This window comes from Antennarius striatus, chromosome 6, assembly GCF_040054535.1.
Source record: "Antennarius striatus isolate MH-2024 chromosome 6, ASM4005453v1, whole genome shotgun sequence".
In the NCBI taxonomy this organism is placed as follows: Eukaryota; Metazoa; Chordata; class Actinopteri; order Lophiiformes; family Antennariidae; genus Antennarius; species Antennarius striatus.
The window spans coordinates 25,741,992-25,760,578 of NC_090781.1; the positions used below are offsets into that span (position 1 = coordinate 25,741,992).

Consider the following 18,587-nt stretch of genomic DNA (forward strand, 5'->3'; position numbering starts at 1 on the left):
GTAATAACTGTATGTAACTGCATTTAATAGTCCAAACCAATAATTAACACCATTTGGTTCTCTGGTAATAGAACTAATTATCATTTCTGAACCATACAGCGTTAGTCGTGTGCAGCATCAGACAATCAAACCACCACAGTTAGAGAAAACGAGCTGGCCACTGTGGCAGGTGCAAAATGCAGATATTAAATAGGAGTTCCACATCCCCCTCCACGTTGCTAGGAAACGCAGGAGATGGAATCACCTGTCTGAAAGGCAATCTGCGAGCTTGGTGCACCATGAAGTTCTCCATCTGTTCTCTGCTCCACCAGCCTGCTGCTCTCACAGCCAGTCGACTGTTTCACTCCACAAAGAAGCGTTTCATCAGAGAACGGCTCCACCGACACGCTGTTAACACGGGCCGCATGCACCTCACGGAAGGCACCGCACCACCACGGGCAATTTAGCATTTTGACATGTTTACATTTGTCATTAGGAGTTTCTCTACTTAAGGTGAAATTTCAGGAAAAAAAATTCAGTGGAACCTCGAGATACGAGCGAAAATCTGAGATACAAGTCATGCCTCAGGACACCACCACGTGTTGGTGGATGGATACAACATCAGTGAGACCGCATCTCGTTCTTTACCACGTGTTGGTGGATGGATACAACATCAGTGAGACCGCATCTCGTTCTTTACCACGTGTTGGCGGATGGATACAACATCAGTGAGACCGCATCTCGTTCTTCACCACGTGTTGGTGGATGGATACATCATCAGTGAGACCGCATCTCGTTCTTTACCACGTGTTGGCGGATGGATACAACATCAGTGAGACCGCATCTCGTTCTTTACCACGTGTTGGCGGATGGATACATCAGTGAGACCGGATCTCGTTCTTTTAATGGTTAAATGTTTGACTTATGAGTTCAGTCACACAACGGACTGCACTCGTATATGGAGGTTCTACGTTCTTTGGCTCATGGCTGCTGATTGGAGGCTTCTTCTTTCCTTTTCTCTCTTTTCTGGCCCTCGTGTAACAGAACCATGAAAGCATTAACCTGGTCCTCATGCGTTCAAACAGACAGGGTGTAATTCTGCGTCTTGATCCTTCCACTGAGTGTCGACTGAGATGAAAAGCGTTTCCATGAAGTCATGTTATTAAACCTGTCGGTGTCGGCGCTGATGCCTCTGGAACACCTTGGCTTTTTTTTTTTACTAACCGTGAATATTAACTACCGTGATTCCTCACTGAATGGGGGATCCACACAGGAACGCTGAGTCATCGATAAACCCACTCGGCGTGGGGCAGCGGGATGAGAGTGCTCAGCAGAAAGGCTGATTACAGTCATTAGCAGCGATGAGAGCGTTGACTGGGAGACCCCGCTGACTGGAGTACTAAACCACCACATCCTTTCAATTCTACCCCATTCCCCCTGCTGCTGTAGGGTGCTGATGCTGGAGTCCTACTGTAGTACTACTGGAGTCCCCACACCCTGACTTTGTTACTACCGCCCTGTTTAACAAAGTCACTTCAAACAACCATTTTCAGAAGGATGGAGTTGTGATGGACTCCACAGACCCACGGTGACCCATCATCTAGAACCGTCCCAGAAGGGGCCAGTCTTTCTAAAGTCCTCCAAAAGCACAGGAAGAAAACATCCAATGAACTTCAGAGTGGTCAGCTGCTGCAAACCAAACAGACATCAAAGCTCGTCCGAGTTTTATCCTCAGAGCTTTAGAAAGAATATTTTATGGAGGTTTTGTTACCTCTGGTGACAACCAAACCAACAAAAACGTTACAGCGTGATGTAATGGGAATACAGTAGTAACTTGGCTTATGTCGATATTTTGTTCCAGGAGACACAATATAAGTCGAAAAACAATGAACACGACGACGAAAACTGAAGATAACCATTCCCTGTCAAATGGAATCAGGCAGCAAGACAAAAATTCCAAACAAAAGGACTTAGATGAAGTTCTGGAGTGGTCTATACAAAGTTTAGACTTGAAAGAGAGCAGTTACTGTTCAAAAACTGTGGTTCGGTTCAACAAAGCTATTCTTAAGGATTAAAAGTCAACCGGAGTGACGTCAGAGACTGAATTTGGTTCTGGTTGAAATAACAGAGACATAACATTTTTGCCTCCTAAAAAAAAATGCTCATTTAAAATTTGTGTTTTTTATTCCTCGTGCTGCCTAATGTTGTTTTTGATCATATGACACAGTTTAGGATGAGACACATAAAAATAGACAGAGTCCAGAGAGGGTTCCACACGTTTTCACTCCACTTCTCACAGTCATGAAGAGCTTTGATGGCTTCTGAACGCTGTGGGCCATCATGGGACCAGGGGACAAGGAACAAAGAATTAGATATATCTATTTATATCTGAGGTCTTTACAAAAGAGGTTTAAAGCTGTAGCGCAGTGAAAATCTGACATTAGGCCAGTTAATCCCTCTATGAATGGAACACTTAGTTTGGTTTTTAATCGTGAGACAAATTAACCTCTGTCTGAGTTGTCCAGACATTCCTTTAAGTTTTTGAGATTATGATCCTTTCCTTTGACCACTCCTCGACTGGTGCAGCACCTGATGGTCTTCAGTATCTTTGAAGACCAGAAGAAGTCAACATCAGTGTCGTCATCTGCTCCAAAATCGACGCTTTTGATGCCAACAGGGTCTAAATTCATAGTTTTCTCGTTTTGTTTGTCCCTCTCTTTTCCTTTCTTACTCTCTTCTTCACCTCTCCTCTTCCTCTTCCTCCCCCCTCCTCTCCCTTTCTTGCTAGTACTAGAGATGGACATGGGGTTGCCAGGTGAGGGAGACGGCAGCATTAACGCCTTGTGTTGCCAGATCAACGCCTCCTTCACGAAGCCATCCGATGAACTTTTCTCCAACTCCTCATTGGCTTCAAACGGCCCCCCATCCTGCACTGCCCCCCCTGTCCTGCCTCCCCCACCTGCACCAATGCAAGGTAAGCATCGGATCAATACTAATACTGATTTTTTTTGGCAGAAATGATTGCATGTATTCTAAATATTGACTTTTATCCAACTAGCCACTTCTTCCTGGGTGCATCCCGAGCCGCCACTCCACTCCCCTCCCCCAGTGTCAGCGGCGGTTCAAGCCCAGAGTGGACACAGACGGACCCCCTCTGAGGCCGAGAGGTGGTTGGAGGAGGTCTCCAAGGCGGTCCTGGCTCAACAAACCCCGCCACCAGGTCCCAACATCCCCATCATTCCAGGACCGCCCTCCATCTCAAGTCAACCGATGTCCAGTCAAGTCACCGTATCGGCCGCCACGGTATCTACTGTCCCTGTGGCCCTCGGCACCACGTCCAAACCTCTCATCTCGGGGCCAAGTCAGACCCCGATGCCCCTCACGCCCATGTCAGTATCATCCATTCCTCTAATACCTGGCCCACCGGTGTCAGGCCCCCCCATGTCTCTGCCTTCCATGTCCATTCCAACCATGTCTGGTCCTAGCATGACTGGGGCTCCCATGATCCAGCCGTCCCTTTGTGGGCCCCCAGGCTCCCTTCCGAGCTCCATGCAGCCCTTCCCATTGGCTTTCGACGCTACTCCAGCCCCGGTTGGGATGTTTGCTAGCCAGCCTGTCCAACCAACATTTGTGCCCATGCAGACTTACATGCCAGGCCTGGCCAGCAGTATGACCTACCCCAATGCCAGCGTACCCGTGGTGGGTATCACGCCATCACAGATGGTGGCTAACGTCTTCTGCACTGCTACAGGCTCATCCGGGGCAGGTGGAACCATGGGCTCAACTGGGGGAGGACCCAAAGTTGGGGCCCTTGGAACTGTTGGGCAGCACCATTCTCACCCAGGAGCTACAGGTGCAGTTGGACACACCGGAGGGTTCTCTACACCACCATTCTCTTCCACGCCTCCCTTGTCAACAGCCATTAATGGCCTCCCACCCCTAAACAGCATCATGATGGACCTTCAGAATGGGACATCAAACACCGGTGGGGGCAGTAGTAGTAGCTGGCCACCAGAGGGGAGCCAGCTAACAGCTCCAGCAGTCAGCGACGCCCAAGATGATGACCGTTTTGAGGCCAAGTGGGCAGCACTGGAGGCCAAACCAACGCCTCTGCAGCCAGGTAGTAAGGCGCCAGCTGCAGCAGCCAACCCGTTCTCCAACAGTCTTCAAAAGACTTTTGAGATTGAGCTTTAAGACTGGGATAACCTGCAGAAGCTGTAGCTTTAGCCCTTGAGTAACAGACTGGGCTTGAGTCCAGTATCTACGCTAGGAACAGGATTCCAGTCCATTCTAGCCTAGCACCTGACTCGTGACAGCCTAGCAACTTGCTGAAAGTTCTTTCTTTACACTCCCACAAGAGCTTGGGAGGACGTTGGCAGATTGCTGGGCTTCCTTGAGGACCAGATCTGGAGCTCAATAGACCCTCCACCTACGCCTCGTCTCTGGTTCACGTCTCCACGCTGGCTTTATTTTTCCTGCTGCAAATCCCTGGATAATTGAGTCCTCTGGAGACATCGATGGACGACATGACTTGGTGATTTCTTTCTTTCAAGGGGACGCCACTCAGATGCATTCCAAACCCATGATTTATTTTTTTGGTGGAGATCCTGCAGGAGAATTTAGAGCAAAACACGAAAGGATTCCTTGACTTCTGATCGGATTGATGCTGATCTTAGCAAAGCACAGTAAAGGTTTGGAAAGGACCAGTCAGAGCAAAAGTCCTGACCCTACCAACTCAGAAAGGACTTCCTGACCTACGGTAGAGATTTATGGCCAAAATTATTTTATTTATTTGATTTCTTTTTATTTTAACAAGTTACATATACAGTATATATATAAAGTTGTATTTCAGGAGGACTTTTCTTAATTTTTATTTCTTGAAAAAAGAGGCAAACTATAGAGAGCAAACAGGTAACAGACGAGTCACAAAACTAAGTCATAGAATGGGATCCATGGGCATTACAGGTCAGACAGGAAGTGTACATAGCGGCATGTTTCGTTACCCGTTAGCCGTCACATTTATACACTCTTCTGCTGGTGAAGCCGGTTAAAAACCATTTCTAGAAGGAAAGCCTCTCTTCGAACGTTACTAAGACAAGAAGGACCAATTCAGGATATCCAGCAATCCATCTTTTCCAGGAAAAACCCAAGGACCTTCAGCAACTCAGCGGAAACAAAGACACTCCAAACACTGTGCATCTGGTTGAAAAAAACACTGCACTACCTTCACAATCCTTTAACGTGTTCAAACACAGGGTATAGTTTTATTGTTTTTCTTCACGATGTACCAAAATATCCGCTGCGGCAGCGCTACTCTTCTAATGGATTCTGGGATTGATGATTAGAGGAACATAGACGTAGACTGAGGTATGGCGAAGGATAGAACTGAGACGTAGGGTGTTTTTGTGATGCAGTATTTTTGGGAACCTTTGAAAATGTAGAGCAGCTAGAGAAAAGAAGGAAGGATAGCTGGAAATGTGAGAGACAGAAGAAGAGAAAGAAGTCACACCTTTTAGGAAACGAGACCAAGGAAGTCTGAAGAGAAGGAACCAGATCCAGACTGAGACTGGGTGAACATCCGGTAGGACATGTGATCACGCAATTTATAAAAGTCCTGGGGTCTAATTTATAAACCAGTGCATAAGATCATTACCAAAGGTGTGTGTGCAGACAAAAATATAGTCAGATTTCTGAAACCACATCATGCACACCTGCAGTCAAAGTCAAAAAACATCAAAGTCGTCAGTTGCATTAATGAATGTAAAGAGAAGGAGGAGGATAGCGTCAGTCTCCAGCAGCAAACCGCTAGCTTGAGCCGACCTTAATTCTAAGCTTTATCAAAACGGATTGTTTTAGTCCTCCTGGACCCAGACCGGAACATGGTTTTGATCAGTGAAGAACCCGGGTCTCGTTTGGGCTTTAGAGACTCTGGGAACAGGAAGCAGCCCTCTATCCTGAGAGAAGAATGTTCTAGAGCGGCTCTTTGAGATTTAATGACTGCATTGATATTTATTTAGCCTTTATTTCGTCAGATATTCTCATTCAGGGTCGCTGAGCTGTGACGTTTGGGATCGGTCTAAATCTGCGTCAGTTCTGGAGAATCCATCAAGAATTTCACTGCATATTAGATCGCCATGAACCCTACGTAATGTCATGGATTAATGCAACTGGTGATGGTTATCAGTTAGCAGGTGGTTCTAAATGACCCCCCCAGGTGTGACGAACGCTGACCCCCCCCCCCGGTTCCTCCGCGTTCTGTGGAATCTCACCCGACCAGAGACGCTGTTGCGATTGAATTGTACGGACATGAACTTCCACTGATTGGGTTTCCCGCTCATTAACTGCCCACACGCTAATTAGCTTAGCGTGTCTCTTCCTGTGGCAGCAATCCCGTCTGATTGGCTGAACTATTTATGGGCTCCTCCCTCGGTTTCGTCTTTCGATCGATATTTCCGACTTGCCAAACAAATCCGAGTCGCCACCCCCCCCCCCCCCCCCCGACCAGACTGATTCACTCGTGAGATCAATGCTTTTATTTTAATGAATATGTATTTGATCCTTTATTATTTGCACGCCCTCCTGGATATAAATGTAGGTTAATTGTGTTCCTTGAACTAAATGACCTCATAAACTTGATTGTAAAAGCATAGTTTAGTGATGGTAACAAAGCAAACCAGTGGAATTTATTTTTAATCTTTATTTACAGAATTTTTGTATTTAAACCTACATATTTGTATTGTAATTACATTGTACAAAAGATAAATAAAGTAATATAATATTACTTCTGCTCACATCTGTGGCTGTTTTTAGGCTTTTTTATTTTTATGTCTTTGGAGGTCTGTTGTCTGAGGTGATGGAGGTCAATGTGTGTGTGTGTGTGTGTGTGTGTGTGTGTGTGTGTGTGTCTGTGTGTGTGTGTGTGTGTGTGTGTGTGTGTGTGGCGCGCACATGAACTCTCTCTAGAGCTGAATTCAACCAAAACAACAATCAGAACCAAAACTATGTTCTTTGAGTTTCAACTCTACACCCTCTACCTGCGCTGTCAAACACACCATACATTCAAGTCGGTTGATATAATCTGCATAGGAGATGCTTGGTTGCCATGACAACCCAGTGAAAAATTAATTTATGTCAGATAAAAGGGGGCCATAGCCTGAATTTTTATGTAAAAAATGATGCGCCAGAAGAAACGCAGATGAAATATTCTATTGTTTTAAAGGCTAATTATCTGCACTAACGTGTGTGTGTGTGTGTGTGTGTGTGTGTGTGTGTGTGTGTGTGTGTGTGTGTGTGTGTGTGTGAACACTAACCTTATCATGTGTTATGTGTTATCATGGGGGCTTTTCTACGACGTTATTCTGCTTCATGAAGCCAAAGTGCAGCAGCTGCAAAAAACAAAAAATGCAAGCATGCAAAGGATATAAAAAATGAATAAAACCCACATTTTTTCAGAAAAACGCTGCAGCAGAACAACAACCGTCAAACGGAACGAGGATCCAGCATGGATTGAGCTGATTCAGCATTTCATTGAGTCCTCCTGATTCATTAAAAATGTTGAGTTCTATCAGTTTTAAAATCAGGATGTGACGATAATAAAACTTTATGTAAAGTTTAAATGTAGAACGTTGGCTTCGGGTTCCATCTGTTCACTACCACCTGAGAACACAACAAGCTTTGATGTCTGACGGGTTACACCTCCTGAGGCCAAAGGTCATGAGTCAGCAGAGCGCTGACTCACCACCTGAGTGACAGATGATCAATAACGGGAGTAAATCATCTGTTACTGACACTAAATCCAGACCGGCTCTAGAACACATGATGGACCTCCTAGAACAGGAACAACTGAGTATCACCAGGACTCACCAGGACAGCTCCAGCAGGGAGAGGGGGGCGGTCCTCAGGAAGACTCACAGCTGTCTCATTTCTGCACGTCTGGCGCCCCCTGGTGTGGAAACAAGGCATCACAGCAGACAGTTCACTGGTCTGGTGCTGCTTGGTTCTGGTGGTCCTGTATATATATATATAACCAGTCGTCTCATTCTGAATAACATCGGGTTGAGACATCATCATCCTTCATCAGTGAAGACTACTGGCGTGATGAACGTCTTGTATGAAGAACTTTTTCACCGCGTCCAACTTTTAAAGACGTTCCTAATTTATGCTTTCCTTTCCTTTTTTGTTGCTGTAGATGTTTATGATGCTAAAATGTGTTCCACGAATGTATTTACTGTAAAAGGCGAAAGGTAATATAATACGGAGCGGTCAGAGTTTATATGTGGATAGGTTGACTACATTTATGCTCTAGAATAAATACACAGCTCATAAATTAAATGAACGAAACATCAAATGTCGAGTTTAAGTCCCGGTCGACTCACTGATGACAGAAAAGTGAGGTCTCCACACATCTCTGGTCTCCTGAGCAGCTGATGAAGATGAGGGTCAGTTTCAAAGCATAAAAACAAACTGAAAAAGCTTGAACTGTTAATAATTGTCAGAAAATCTTTTTTTTTTTTTAAATAAGGGTCTTTCTGACAAATTTGTCAAAATATTTTGTATATATGAGCTTTAATTTGTATAAATTTGCTGAATCTAGAGTTTTTCTGCATGCAAAATGCTGAAGTGTGTTTTCAGGAAAAAATAATCAAACTAATGAGGTAGAAGCCTCAAAATCCTGAAGTGTATAAAATATAAACCACTTGGCTTTAAAGGTTTAAAACCCCTCCACACTGCAGTTTGTGTCTCAAACTCTCCTAAATTCAAAAACACATTCTTCAGAGCCTCTATTTTCCTGCTGTTGCACGTCATCCTGGTTCCCCTCAGACCAGCAGCTCACGCCTGCAGGTGATTTGTCTTCAAGATCTTCCAAATTCTGGACTTTGATTTTATTTTTTATTCTTTCCACTTTTTTAAAAACATGGTCTTCAGCTGTTAAACACACCAGAGGTGTTTCTGCATCGAATCAGAACGTTTCCACGACCAGCTTGACCTCCTGGGGTGAACCTGGTGATGTCACCATCAACCCACTGATCATCAGACGCTGAAGGAACGGCTCATCAGACGATCGATAAAGTGTTCAAGTGTTCAAAAAAACAAGACTAAAATTATTATTAATAATAATAATAATAATAATAATAATGATGTCAGTCAAAGCAATCGTTAACTGTGTTTATTGTGAGTAATGCATCAAACTAAATGTGAGTATTGGGACGTTGGATGTGCTAGCATGACTGTACAGAAGCTTCATGTAGGAGCGTCAGTCCTGATGAATCAATAACAGATCTAATCAGATGATGAGGGCTTGTTCAAAGCAGACGCCATCAGCGTAATGGACGTGTAGCGTCCTCACATCCAGAGACGGACGCTGGGATGAAGGATGAGGGTTTGGAGTCGATGGGATGAATTCAGCTCCGGACAAACGGGTCACACGGAATCATGTCTGATTGCGAACGACAGGAGAAGAAATCAGGCACTGCTGGAGATGCATAGAAGAAAAGCGTTCAGGCTCCAAACGTGTCAAAGGAGGTGGTTTTGACACCAGTGACAGAATAAAATCAAATTATTTGTGATGTGTTTCAATCTCGTCCTGTTTGTTGAACTTCACATTAACTTTAATGCCACAGAACAAAGTTTAACAAGCATCCAAGCGTCGTGATTAGAGATTAGAGATGATCTGTGGCGACACTCGACTGTGATTGGTTTAGAAAACCTAACTGACTGCCGTTTTACTGGAGGATAACTTGCGTTTAACTTTCCTGAAGCAGCTGGTTAAACGTAAACTGAGTTGCTTCCAAAGTGTTCCCTCCCACAAATAACCTCGGAGGTGAGTCGACGTGAGAACAGATGTGTTTCCATAACGACAGGGACGTCTATAATATACTGATGCTTTTCATTTGAGATCAGAGACGGTATCTGGGCACAAATAATCTCATTACTGCTTCAAATATGGAAATTTATAGATAGATGTTAGGGAGAAATATTCCCATGAAGGCACGCCGCCGCCGCTTCCACCGAGTCTTGATGTTCTTTCAACAAAATCTGATTGATTTAGTGTTTTCATGAAAGTTTAGAGCTTCCAAACTCCAGAGCCGGAGGGTTTAGAGGTAGACTAGAATCAGATCCGCGACTCCGTGTGTGTTAAAAATGTTTAAAGTCCTTCATGCTGCTCCTGGTTCATCTCTTGTCCTTCACAGATTACTCTAATGGTGAAGGATGTGCAAAAAAAAACTGTAAGCAGCGAAATCCAGGAGTCTTCATAATGAAAACACACTTCCTCTGGAGCCGTCGGGCTGTTGTTACCCACAATGCATCAGCTGGTCGACGGCCGATCCAAAACCAGCACCAAAAAAACGACCAAGTCCACCGGGGGGAACCATCAGCCGCCCTCTGGAGCAGCAGAACGGGACTCTGATGGAGACCAGCAGGAGGCGCTCACAGGCTGTCGGGGTGGGCGTGGCAGCCGTCACACACCCTGACCGGGTGATCCCACCCCCGGGAAGGGACGGGTCGGACCCCCGCGGAGCAGCGGCTGCAGACGCCCTGACCGCAGGCCCGGCAGTGGTGCTTGGACATCGCCGGGGTGAAGGCTTTGGAGCACTGGTGGCACTGGGTGATGTCCTGGTCTGGAACCCAGTAGTCCGGACGAGCCACGCCCTTCACAAAACCTGGGCGGAGCGTAAGGCAGGAAGTACATCACACACATAAAGTAGATCCTACAGAGTTCCTAAGTCAAACATCATTTAACAATTTAAAATAACCAAAATCTTTTTAATCCGTTCAAGCCATGAAAAATAGAACCAAACCCCCAAAATTATGGAAAAAAACATTTTTATCAACCAACAGACACGCAGACTTTACCTGTGTGTAATTAATTATATATAAGTTACATAAACGATGATAAAGAATGAAAAGAAACACAAAAGTCAGGAGAACACACGAGCTACGTCTTTACTCCACCAACGAGAACGAGATCCGGTCTCACTGATGTCGTATCCATCCACCAACACGTGGTAAAGAACGAGATACAACTGAAGCACGACTTGTATCTTGGATTTCCGCTTGTGTCTTGAGGTTTACTGTGTTTTATATGTTCTATATTTTTATTTAGACGTTCTGTGGGGGTCGCTACTCTTTTATTAGCTAACAAAAGCTTCCTTAACGTTTCCGATGCGTCTCTGGACGGCTTCTGAACATGAAGGTGTTTATTTACACCTTTCTGCACCACAGATGTTATAATCATTGATGTTCCTGTATGTTCTTGTAGGTTATGTGAATAGATGTGGGTGGGGTGGGGCTGCACTCACACAGGGGGTAGTCCACAGCGGTGGAGACCATGTCCAGGGTGGACTGGGCCACCTCGGTGACCCTGCGGGCGATCAGCCCCCGAGGCTCCACCTTACACACTGGAGAACAGAGAAACGTTTTACACTCGTTACAATCGTGGTCCCGGCTGGCGTGGCTGACTGGGCGGCGCCGTCTCACCCTGGCTGTTGGTGTCGACCGGCCCCCCATGCCGGTAGCAGGCCTGACACACCCTGACAGGGCCGCTGCCCCAGCCCCTCTCTGGGACAGGCATCCTGTGGCTGGAGCAGGGGTGGCAGAAGCCCTCGCCGCACGCCCGGCAGTGGTGCTTCCTCTCCGCCTCCACGAAGGCCTTCTGGCAGCCGTGACACGCCTGGGGGAGAGAGGAGGGTTAGCGGGTGGGGTCACGGATCGGTTAAGGTCAGACCGTGTCGGCCCGTGGCTCACGGTAATCTCCGTGTTGGGTCTCCAGTAGGGCGGCGCCACCCTGTCCGTCAGCCAGGCCGTCACCGCCTTGGTGGGACCGGTGCTGTACTCCGACACCGACTGGATCATGTAGTTCATCCCGTCCAGAACCCTCTGGGCGGCGTTCTGGTGGGTGGTGAGGAAGGTGTCCGACTGAGGATGAAGAAGATGAAGAAGATCACTTCTTGAAGACACAAATAGAAAGCTGAGATTTTTTTTTAAAAACTAAAGTTTCAGGTTCTATTCAAATATTTCCATTCCTGTGACAGCGCTGCGTCGTCTGTCCATCGTACTAATGTCAGCTTACATGATAGCTTTATCAGTTAGCATTTTGTTTTAATTCCTTATTAATCATCAATAACAATAATAATAATAATGATAATAATAATAAAAACAACAAAAATAATAATTACATAATAATAATAATGTCCAACATGTGTTCCCTGCCGTTAAGTTTCCACAGGAGTTAAACTAATTCTCTAGTTGAAGTGCTGTTTGAGGAACACACACATAGAACACACGCGCGCGCGCGCACACATACACACACACACACACACACACAGAACACAACCTTTCAGCGGTACTCACCCCCTCCCACACGTGTTTGACCTCTGACCTTACGGCGCCACTTTCTGGGTCCTGGTTTCCCACCCAGTACTGTCTGCTGCGGTAGATCACACCACAGTGCACACACTCCAGCACGTAGCTGAGGGGAGGGAGGGGGGATGGTGTGAGACGGTGTGTGTGTGTGTGTGTGTGTGTGTGTGTGTGTGTGTGTGTGTGTTCACGTACCCTGACCAGGCGTATGTCGCCAGTCCAAACCAGGGGTTTTCGTTGGAAGCCGATGTTTTGGGCACGACGATCACCTCTCGGCCGCCTTCGTAGCATCGCTGGAAACCAGAGGCGTGAAAAGAAAACAGGAAGTGGAACTCAGTCTAACTGATGACATCACAGACACGGCAGGAGCTCCAGACATTAGTTACTTGACATAAGAGTCGTCGTATCTGAAGGTATTAAACCCGTACCTGTATGAAGCTCCACTGACCTTACAGATGATGACCTTGTTGTTGAACTGGTGGGCGTACTGACACAGTCCATCCGCCGTGTGGGGGATGCGGTCCCTCAGGTGGTTCATCCCGTTCTTACAGCGAGTGCTGGAACCCAGACGGACAAACGTCAGAGAGGAAGAGGAAGAGGAGGGAGTCCAGTCCGCCAATCCAGGACCAGATGATTCTCACACTTACACGCCTCTCAGTGTGACACAAGAAAGAGATTAGTGATTCTTAATGTACGGAAAATACATCAAGTGTTCCGTTTCTCGGAACATCCACAAGATCAACGAGGAATTCCTGCTGGATGAGGATAAATTCCATCTGTGTGGTTCTTTAGAAGCAAATGTGTTTTATTTAGGGATAAAAATAAAAGATGTGTACTGCGTCTGTGTTTCCTCCACAGAGAAGACCTGAATATCAGAGGAACTAGTTTTTAACTCTGGAAACTGTCTCTATAATTTATATAAAGGAGGCAGAAGATCAGATCAGATCGATCCACGTTCTCACCATGAGGAGTTTGTTTCATCCCTAACAGCCTCTGACTGCAGAGTGGAAAACGCTTTCAGTCCAAATGGACATCAGACCTGATTCCAGGTCTTCAAGGATAAACCAATGAGAGACGGAGAGAACAGCTGACTGGTTGGTAGGTGTGTGTGTGTGGGGGGGGGTGGTGTGTGTGAAAATATAAGATACCAGAAAACACACGTGTCAAATCAATCTTCACTGGGGGCCACATCAGCATAATGGCTGTCCGCAAAGGGCCAGAAGTAACTAATAAATGTAACTAAATGTAACTACTCCTTAATGTAACTAATACATGTAACTAAATGTAACTCAGTGTAATGTAACTAAATGTAACTACTCCTTAATGTAACTAATAAATGTAACTAAATGTAACTCAGTGTAATGTAACTAAACGTAACTACTCCTTAATGTAACTAATAAATGTAACTAAATGTAACTCAGTGTAATGTAACTAAATGTAACTACTCCTTAATGTAACTAATAAATGTAACTAAATGTAACTCAGTGTAATGTAACTAAATGTAACTACTCCTTAATGTAACTAATAAATGTAACTAAATGTAACTCAGTGTAATGTAACTAAATGTAACTACTCCTTAATGTAATAAATGTACCTAAATGTAACTCAGTGTAATGTAACTAAATGTAACTACTCCTTAATGTAATAAATGTAACTAAATGTAACTCAGTGTAATGTAACTAAATGTAACTACTCCTTAATGTAACTAATAAATGTAACTAAATGTAACTCAGTGTAATGTAACCAAATGTAACTACTCCTTAATGTAACTAATAAATGTAACTAAATGTAACTCAGTGTAATGTAACTAAATGTAACTACTCCTTAATGTAACTAATAAATGTAACTAAATGTAACTCAGTGTAATGTAACTAAATGTAACTACTCCTTAATGTAACTAATAAATGTAACTAAATGTAACTCAGTGTAATGTAACTAAATGTAACTACTCCTTAATGTAACTAATAAATGTAACTAAATGTAACTCAGTGTAATGTAACTAAATGTAACTACTCCTTAATGTTAAATAACTGAATTTCTGACTGATTCTAGTTCCAAACATTACAGTTAGACAGAAAAAACATGTTTGTTTGTTTCTCTGTTCTAACATAAATTCTTTTAATTTGTCAGATTATGAAACCCAAATAACTCCATCAATCAAGGATCAAACTATCAATCAATAAAGAAAAATAACATCAGACACAAGTTAGGACATTAACTTTGTTCACAACGTTTAGTCAGAGTTAAAATGGGCTGAAATACTGTATTGTGGGAAATGTAGTTTTTGCTGAAAGCACTTTTGACCTGTTTATTTTTAGACACTCTGACCTTTTATGCTCTCGCGGGCCACATAGTGATTTGGAGGGCCACATTTGGCCCCCGGGCCTTTGGTCTGACACATGTGCTGTGAAGCATCGGGTTATGGAACAAAACAGGTACGCACTAACAACATAATGACGTTAGAAGCGTGGCCTTACTTGCAGCTGAGACACACGGCGGAGCAGGTGAAGTACTCATCAGGGAAGAAGGAGTAGAGCGCCGTCCCGTCGGAGAGCTCCCCACAGAAACGCTCGCTCAAGGCCTGAGGACCCGGAGGGAGGAAGACGATGAAGGGCGGGGGGAGAACACCATCTCAGTGTTCCTGGTCCACAACTCACCTCCAGAGCGTGAAACACGATCCCGGGCTGGCGGGGGGAGCGGGTGTGGGAGTTCTTCACCTGCTGCCTCACCGCCTCCAGCAGCCCCCGGTAGTCGGTGGGGGGCGTGACGGTCTGCGTGCCGACGTACTGCACCGCGCTGAAGGCCTCGGTGCCCAGGCCCAGGTCGTGGAAGCGTTTCTGTAGCAGCGTGTCGGCGTGACCGTCCAGCCTGGAGTCTAGACGGGGGAGGAGACGTGAACCCGAGGGGGTCAGACACCGACACGGGCGTGACGACTCCACGCAGGACCGCAGCGCCCCCTACCGTGACCCAGCAGCTGGGTGTGGGTGGTCTCCTGGAAGACGATGACGGCCGGCCCCAGGGAGGACAGGGGCACGTCCAGCCCGCAGCGGCTGGACAGCGCCCTCAGCTCCGGCGTGAAGTGCTTCAGGTACGCCCCCGAGGCGCTGCTCAGGAACATGAACATGTCGTTATGGAGACGCTCCGCCCGTGTGCGGTAGACCACGATGTCTGACACCGCCAGCACCTGGAGGAGGAAGTTAGCAAGGATTGGTTCGCAAGTCAGGGGTGTGGACACACGCCTAAACATTACCTTCAGCAGCAGCCGCATCCTCTGGTTTTGATTGGCTGCAGCCCCCAACAGGCCCTCGGTATCCAGGGCGACCAGGCTGAGGGTGGGTTCGTACGCGGCCCACACCCCCACGGTGCAAGAGCTGGGGGACTTGGAGGTGTGGAACACACTCTCCCCCCCAAACAGGATGTGGTTGAGCGTGTGGGATTTCCCGTCGCCCGTGTTTCCAAAGATGGAGAGGACCTTGACTCCGCCCACATCGCCACAGCCGAGTTTGTCCACAAACTCAGACTCGTCACGGACCTGTGTGTGGGTGGGGGGGGGGCAGGACAGGAAACACATTACTGAGGCAGCAAAAGGGATGAAAATGAGATGATGACCTTGATCTTGACAAAACTAGGTCAAGGTCAAATTTAAACTTTTGTACACTCAGGAACCGGATAAGATAGAAAGACGAGGGAGAAGGCCAGTGTAAGACCATAGATCAAATCAAGTGCTTTGATCTACGAAAGTAAGTCAGAGCACTAGCTTTGATCTCTGACCTGTGAAAGTAGGTCAGGGTCAAATTTGGATTCAGGGGTGTCGCAGGATGTTGCAGTCTGTGTTTTAATGTCCTGGAATTGTTTCTGGTCAGTCTGAGGGAATAGAACTTTAGTATTTACAGTAGTAATCACATTACTTTAGTATTTAGAGTAGTAATCACATTACTTTAGTAGAGTAGTAATCACATTACTTTAGTATTTAGAGTAGATATGAGATTACTTTAGTATTTAGAGTAGTAATGACAGTACTTTAGTATATGGAGTAGTAATGATATTTAAATAATCTCAGATGGAGATTACAGATTGAAATTTAATCAATAATGATTTATGATCATCGTGCAGGAACTAGTTGTGTTTGCAGGTTCACGACTTCCTGTCGTGTCTTCATTCTACTCCCCTGATGGATTCACTGAATTAGTGGAAAACATGAATTTGTGAAAACAAAGCAGTATTGATCAATGCAGAGATATAAGGAAATGTAAATTATATACATTCTAGTATTATTAAAATCAGTCCGGACTAAATATTTCACAAGAACACAATTAATCTTTAGTTTACATGAACATACGCTATAAAAATAATGCTCGTTACTTGCCCTTTGCCCTGTTGTCACACAACACACACACACACACACACACACACACGGTGGTTACCTGTAGGTCACCTGTGTGTGACTTTCCCTATTAGCTGCTTTGTTTCTCTGCTTTTGTTTCCTCATTTAAAATATGACAGAAAGCTCGTCCAAAGGTCTAAACAGCTAAAACCTATTTATTAACGCAACAACAACAGGAAATGACGACACATTCGTCATGAGCTCATTTTGTTGCTAATAAAGCTAACAAAGCTAACACGTCTTGCTTGTGTTTCAGTGACAGCAGCTAGCTGCCTTCACTAGCTAGCAGCTAGCAGCTACATGCTAGCGGCGAGCTAACTTCACCTGGAGGTTTTCTTGTTCGTCCACCAGCAGGAAGCTCGAGCCGCGGCCGTGACGCTCTTCCGGCTTCTGCGGCCGGATGGAGACGCGCTCCATCTCCTTCACCAGCAGGTCGGACATCCTCACGAACGACCCGCAGCACGGAGGCCGTTCAACCAGCGGGAGGAACCGAAAGTTCCGCCGGACTCATAACCACAACACGAGCGCGTGAGAGGAGGAGCCGAGGAGGACGTGCGTCATGACGTCACCACGCTCTTAACTCATGTTTGTTTGGATTTCTATCTGGTACGTCAGCGCCCCCGTGTGACCGACATGGGGAATAACAGAACCTGTCAATCAATCACAGAACACACAATAGGAGAATTTTAAATTAGATTAGAAATTACAAATAACAGATTTATCCATTTTTAATATATTTATACTATATATATATTTAAAATGTATTATAAAAATTTTGTTTAAATACATTTATTTGTATCAAGAGTTCACATAAAGTTAAAAATCAGGCATATTTTAAATAATCAATTTATTTCCAACAGGCCTGAGGAATCAACATTCATTTAACTGGTGGAGAGTATTTGGCTGGAGCAGTGCTGCCATGTTAGAGCTGCTTGCTAATGTTCATTAAATATTTGTTAGCACAGATCTATAAATATCACATGTCACTGAATGGCTTCAGAGAGGCGCCACTGGCCTAGAAGACACGGGAAAAGACATTCCAGGGCTCCTTCCTTGCTTTCTTTGAGGGATACAATTATCGAAAGTTGGGGGACACCATAAATGAACACTTTCACTTGTGATGCAGATGCGAAAGTTTGCAAGCAGACAGGGAAAACTATAGGGAAGGGATTAAAGAAGGAATGAAGGAAGGGGCTGGTGGGATTAGGAGATTGAGAAGGCCCCTTTGTCAGGGCTCAACCAGGAGACACAAACGTCTAAAAGAATCAATTATTTCCTCCTCTCAATCCATCACCCCTGATTAATGAATAATTAAAGACGCCCAGTGTAGCTCAGATAATAAGAGATCACCAACATGCCACCACTGATGTGACGACAGGACGAGTAATCTCTTAATTTACCTTAGAATGCGTCATTCATTTGTTCATGTGTGTGATCAGTTCACTGTACGTTTGTGGTAAATTAAGAAATGCACGCACACACACACACACACACACACACACACACACACACACACAGAGAGAGAGAGAGAGACACACACATATGTGCGTGTGTGTACGCACGAACGACAGGGAGGCACCTTATCATAATGCAATTATTTTCATTTTATTTTCTATTTAATCTTCTATTTAATTCCATCCATCCATCAAGTTGCATTTCGGGACCAACCGGGTGCAGAATCAAACACACCCTCAGGCAACAAAGCATGAAAGACGCCTGGATCCAGACTGACAGACGGTCTTGGCTCCAACCCAACCTCGACATAACTGTAGACGGTTTCTTTTTTTTCTTTTTTTTTAAATAGAAATCCAGAACTGGGGGGGATGGCTTTGCTTTTTTACAATCCGAGGCGGGACCATGGGGG

The 18,587-nt window shown here is 45.2% G+C and overlaps 2 protein-coding genes across 6 annotated transcripts in view; one reads left to right on the top strand and one right to left on the bottom strand.

Moving 5' to 3' along the window:
• The window catches only part of numbl (NUMB like endocytic adaptor protein), a 41,228-nt gene extending 34,468 nt beyond the window's left edge, over nucleotides 1-6,760 (top strand). For 4 of the 5 annotated variants that reach the window (XM_068316622.1, XM_068316623.1, XM_068316619.1 and 1 more), the window contains exons 8-9: nucleotides 2,768-2,953; nucleotides 3,038-6,760. In XM_068316622.1, the coding sequence (XP_068172723.1) occupies nucleotides 2,768-2,953; nucleotides 3,038-4,173 (1,322 nt within the window). In that variant the 3' untranslated portion in view covers nucleotides 4,174-6,760. The remainder of the gene's footprint in view (nucleotides 1-2,767; nucleotides 2,954-3,037) is intronic. The other variant, XM_068316620.1, reaches the window with a different exon arrangement.
• Nucleotides 6,761-9,130: 2,370 nt separating this feature from the next.
• si:ch211-11n16.2 (zinc finger FYVE domain-containing protein 1) lies at nucleotides 9,131-17,242 on the bottom strand. Its single transcript, XM_068317010.1, has 12 exons — nucleotides 17,048-17,242; nucleotides 15,590-15,871; nucleotides 15,301-15,523; nucleotides 14,997-15,214; nucleotides 14,817-14,920; nucleotides 12,788-12,896; nucleotides 12,535-12,632; nucleotides 12,331-12,448; nucleotides 11,725-11,895; nucleotides 11,458-11,650; nucleotides 11,280-11,378; nucleotides 9,131-10,640 (listed from the first exon to the last, which is right to left on the bottom strand). Exons 1-12 carry the CDS (start codon nucleotides 17,162-17,164, stop codon nucleotides 10,408-10,410), a joined length of 1,965 nt encoding a protein of 654 aa, XP_068173111.1. The 5' UTR covers nucleotides 17,165-17,242; the 3' UTR covers nucleotides 9,131-10,407.
• Between the last annotated feature and the right edge of the window lie 1,345 nt (nucleotides 17,243-18,587).

Coding starts and splice junctions, on each gene's coding strand:
- si:ch211-11n16.2 (XM_068317010.1), bottom strand. CDS start 17,164: ATGTCCGACCTGCTGGTGAAGGAGATGGAGCGCGTCTCCATCCGGCCG. Junction 15,872..17,047: donor ACGAACAAGAAAACCTCCAG/GTGAAGTTAGCT, acceptor ACCCACACACAG/GTCCGTGACGAGTCTGAGTT. Junction 12,897..14,816: donor GCCGTGTGTCTCAGCTGCAA/GTAAGGCCACGC, acceptor TCTGGGTTCCAG/CACTCGCTGTAAGAACGGGA.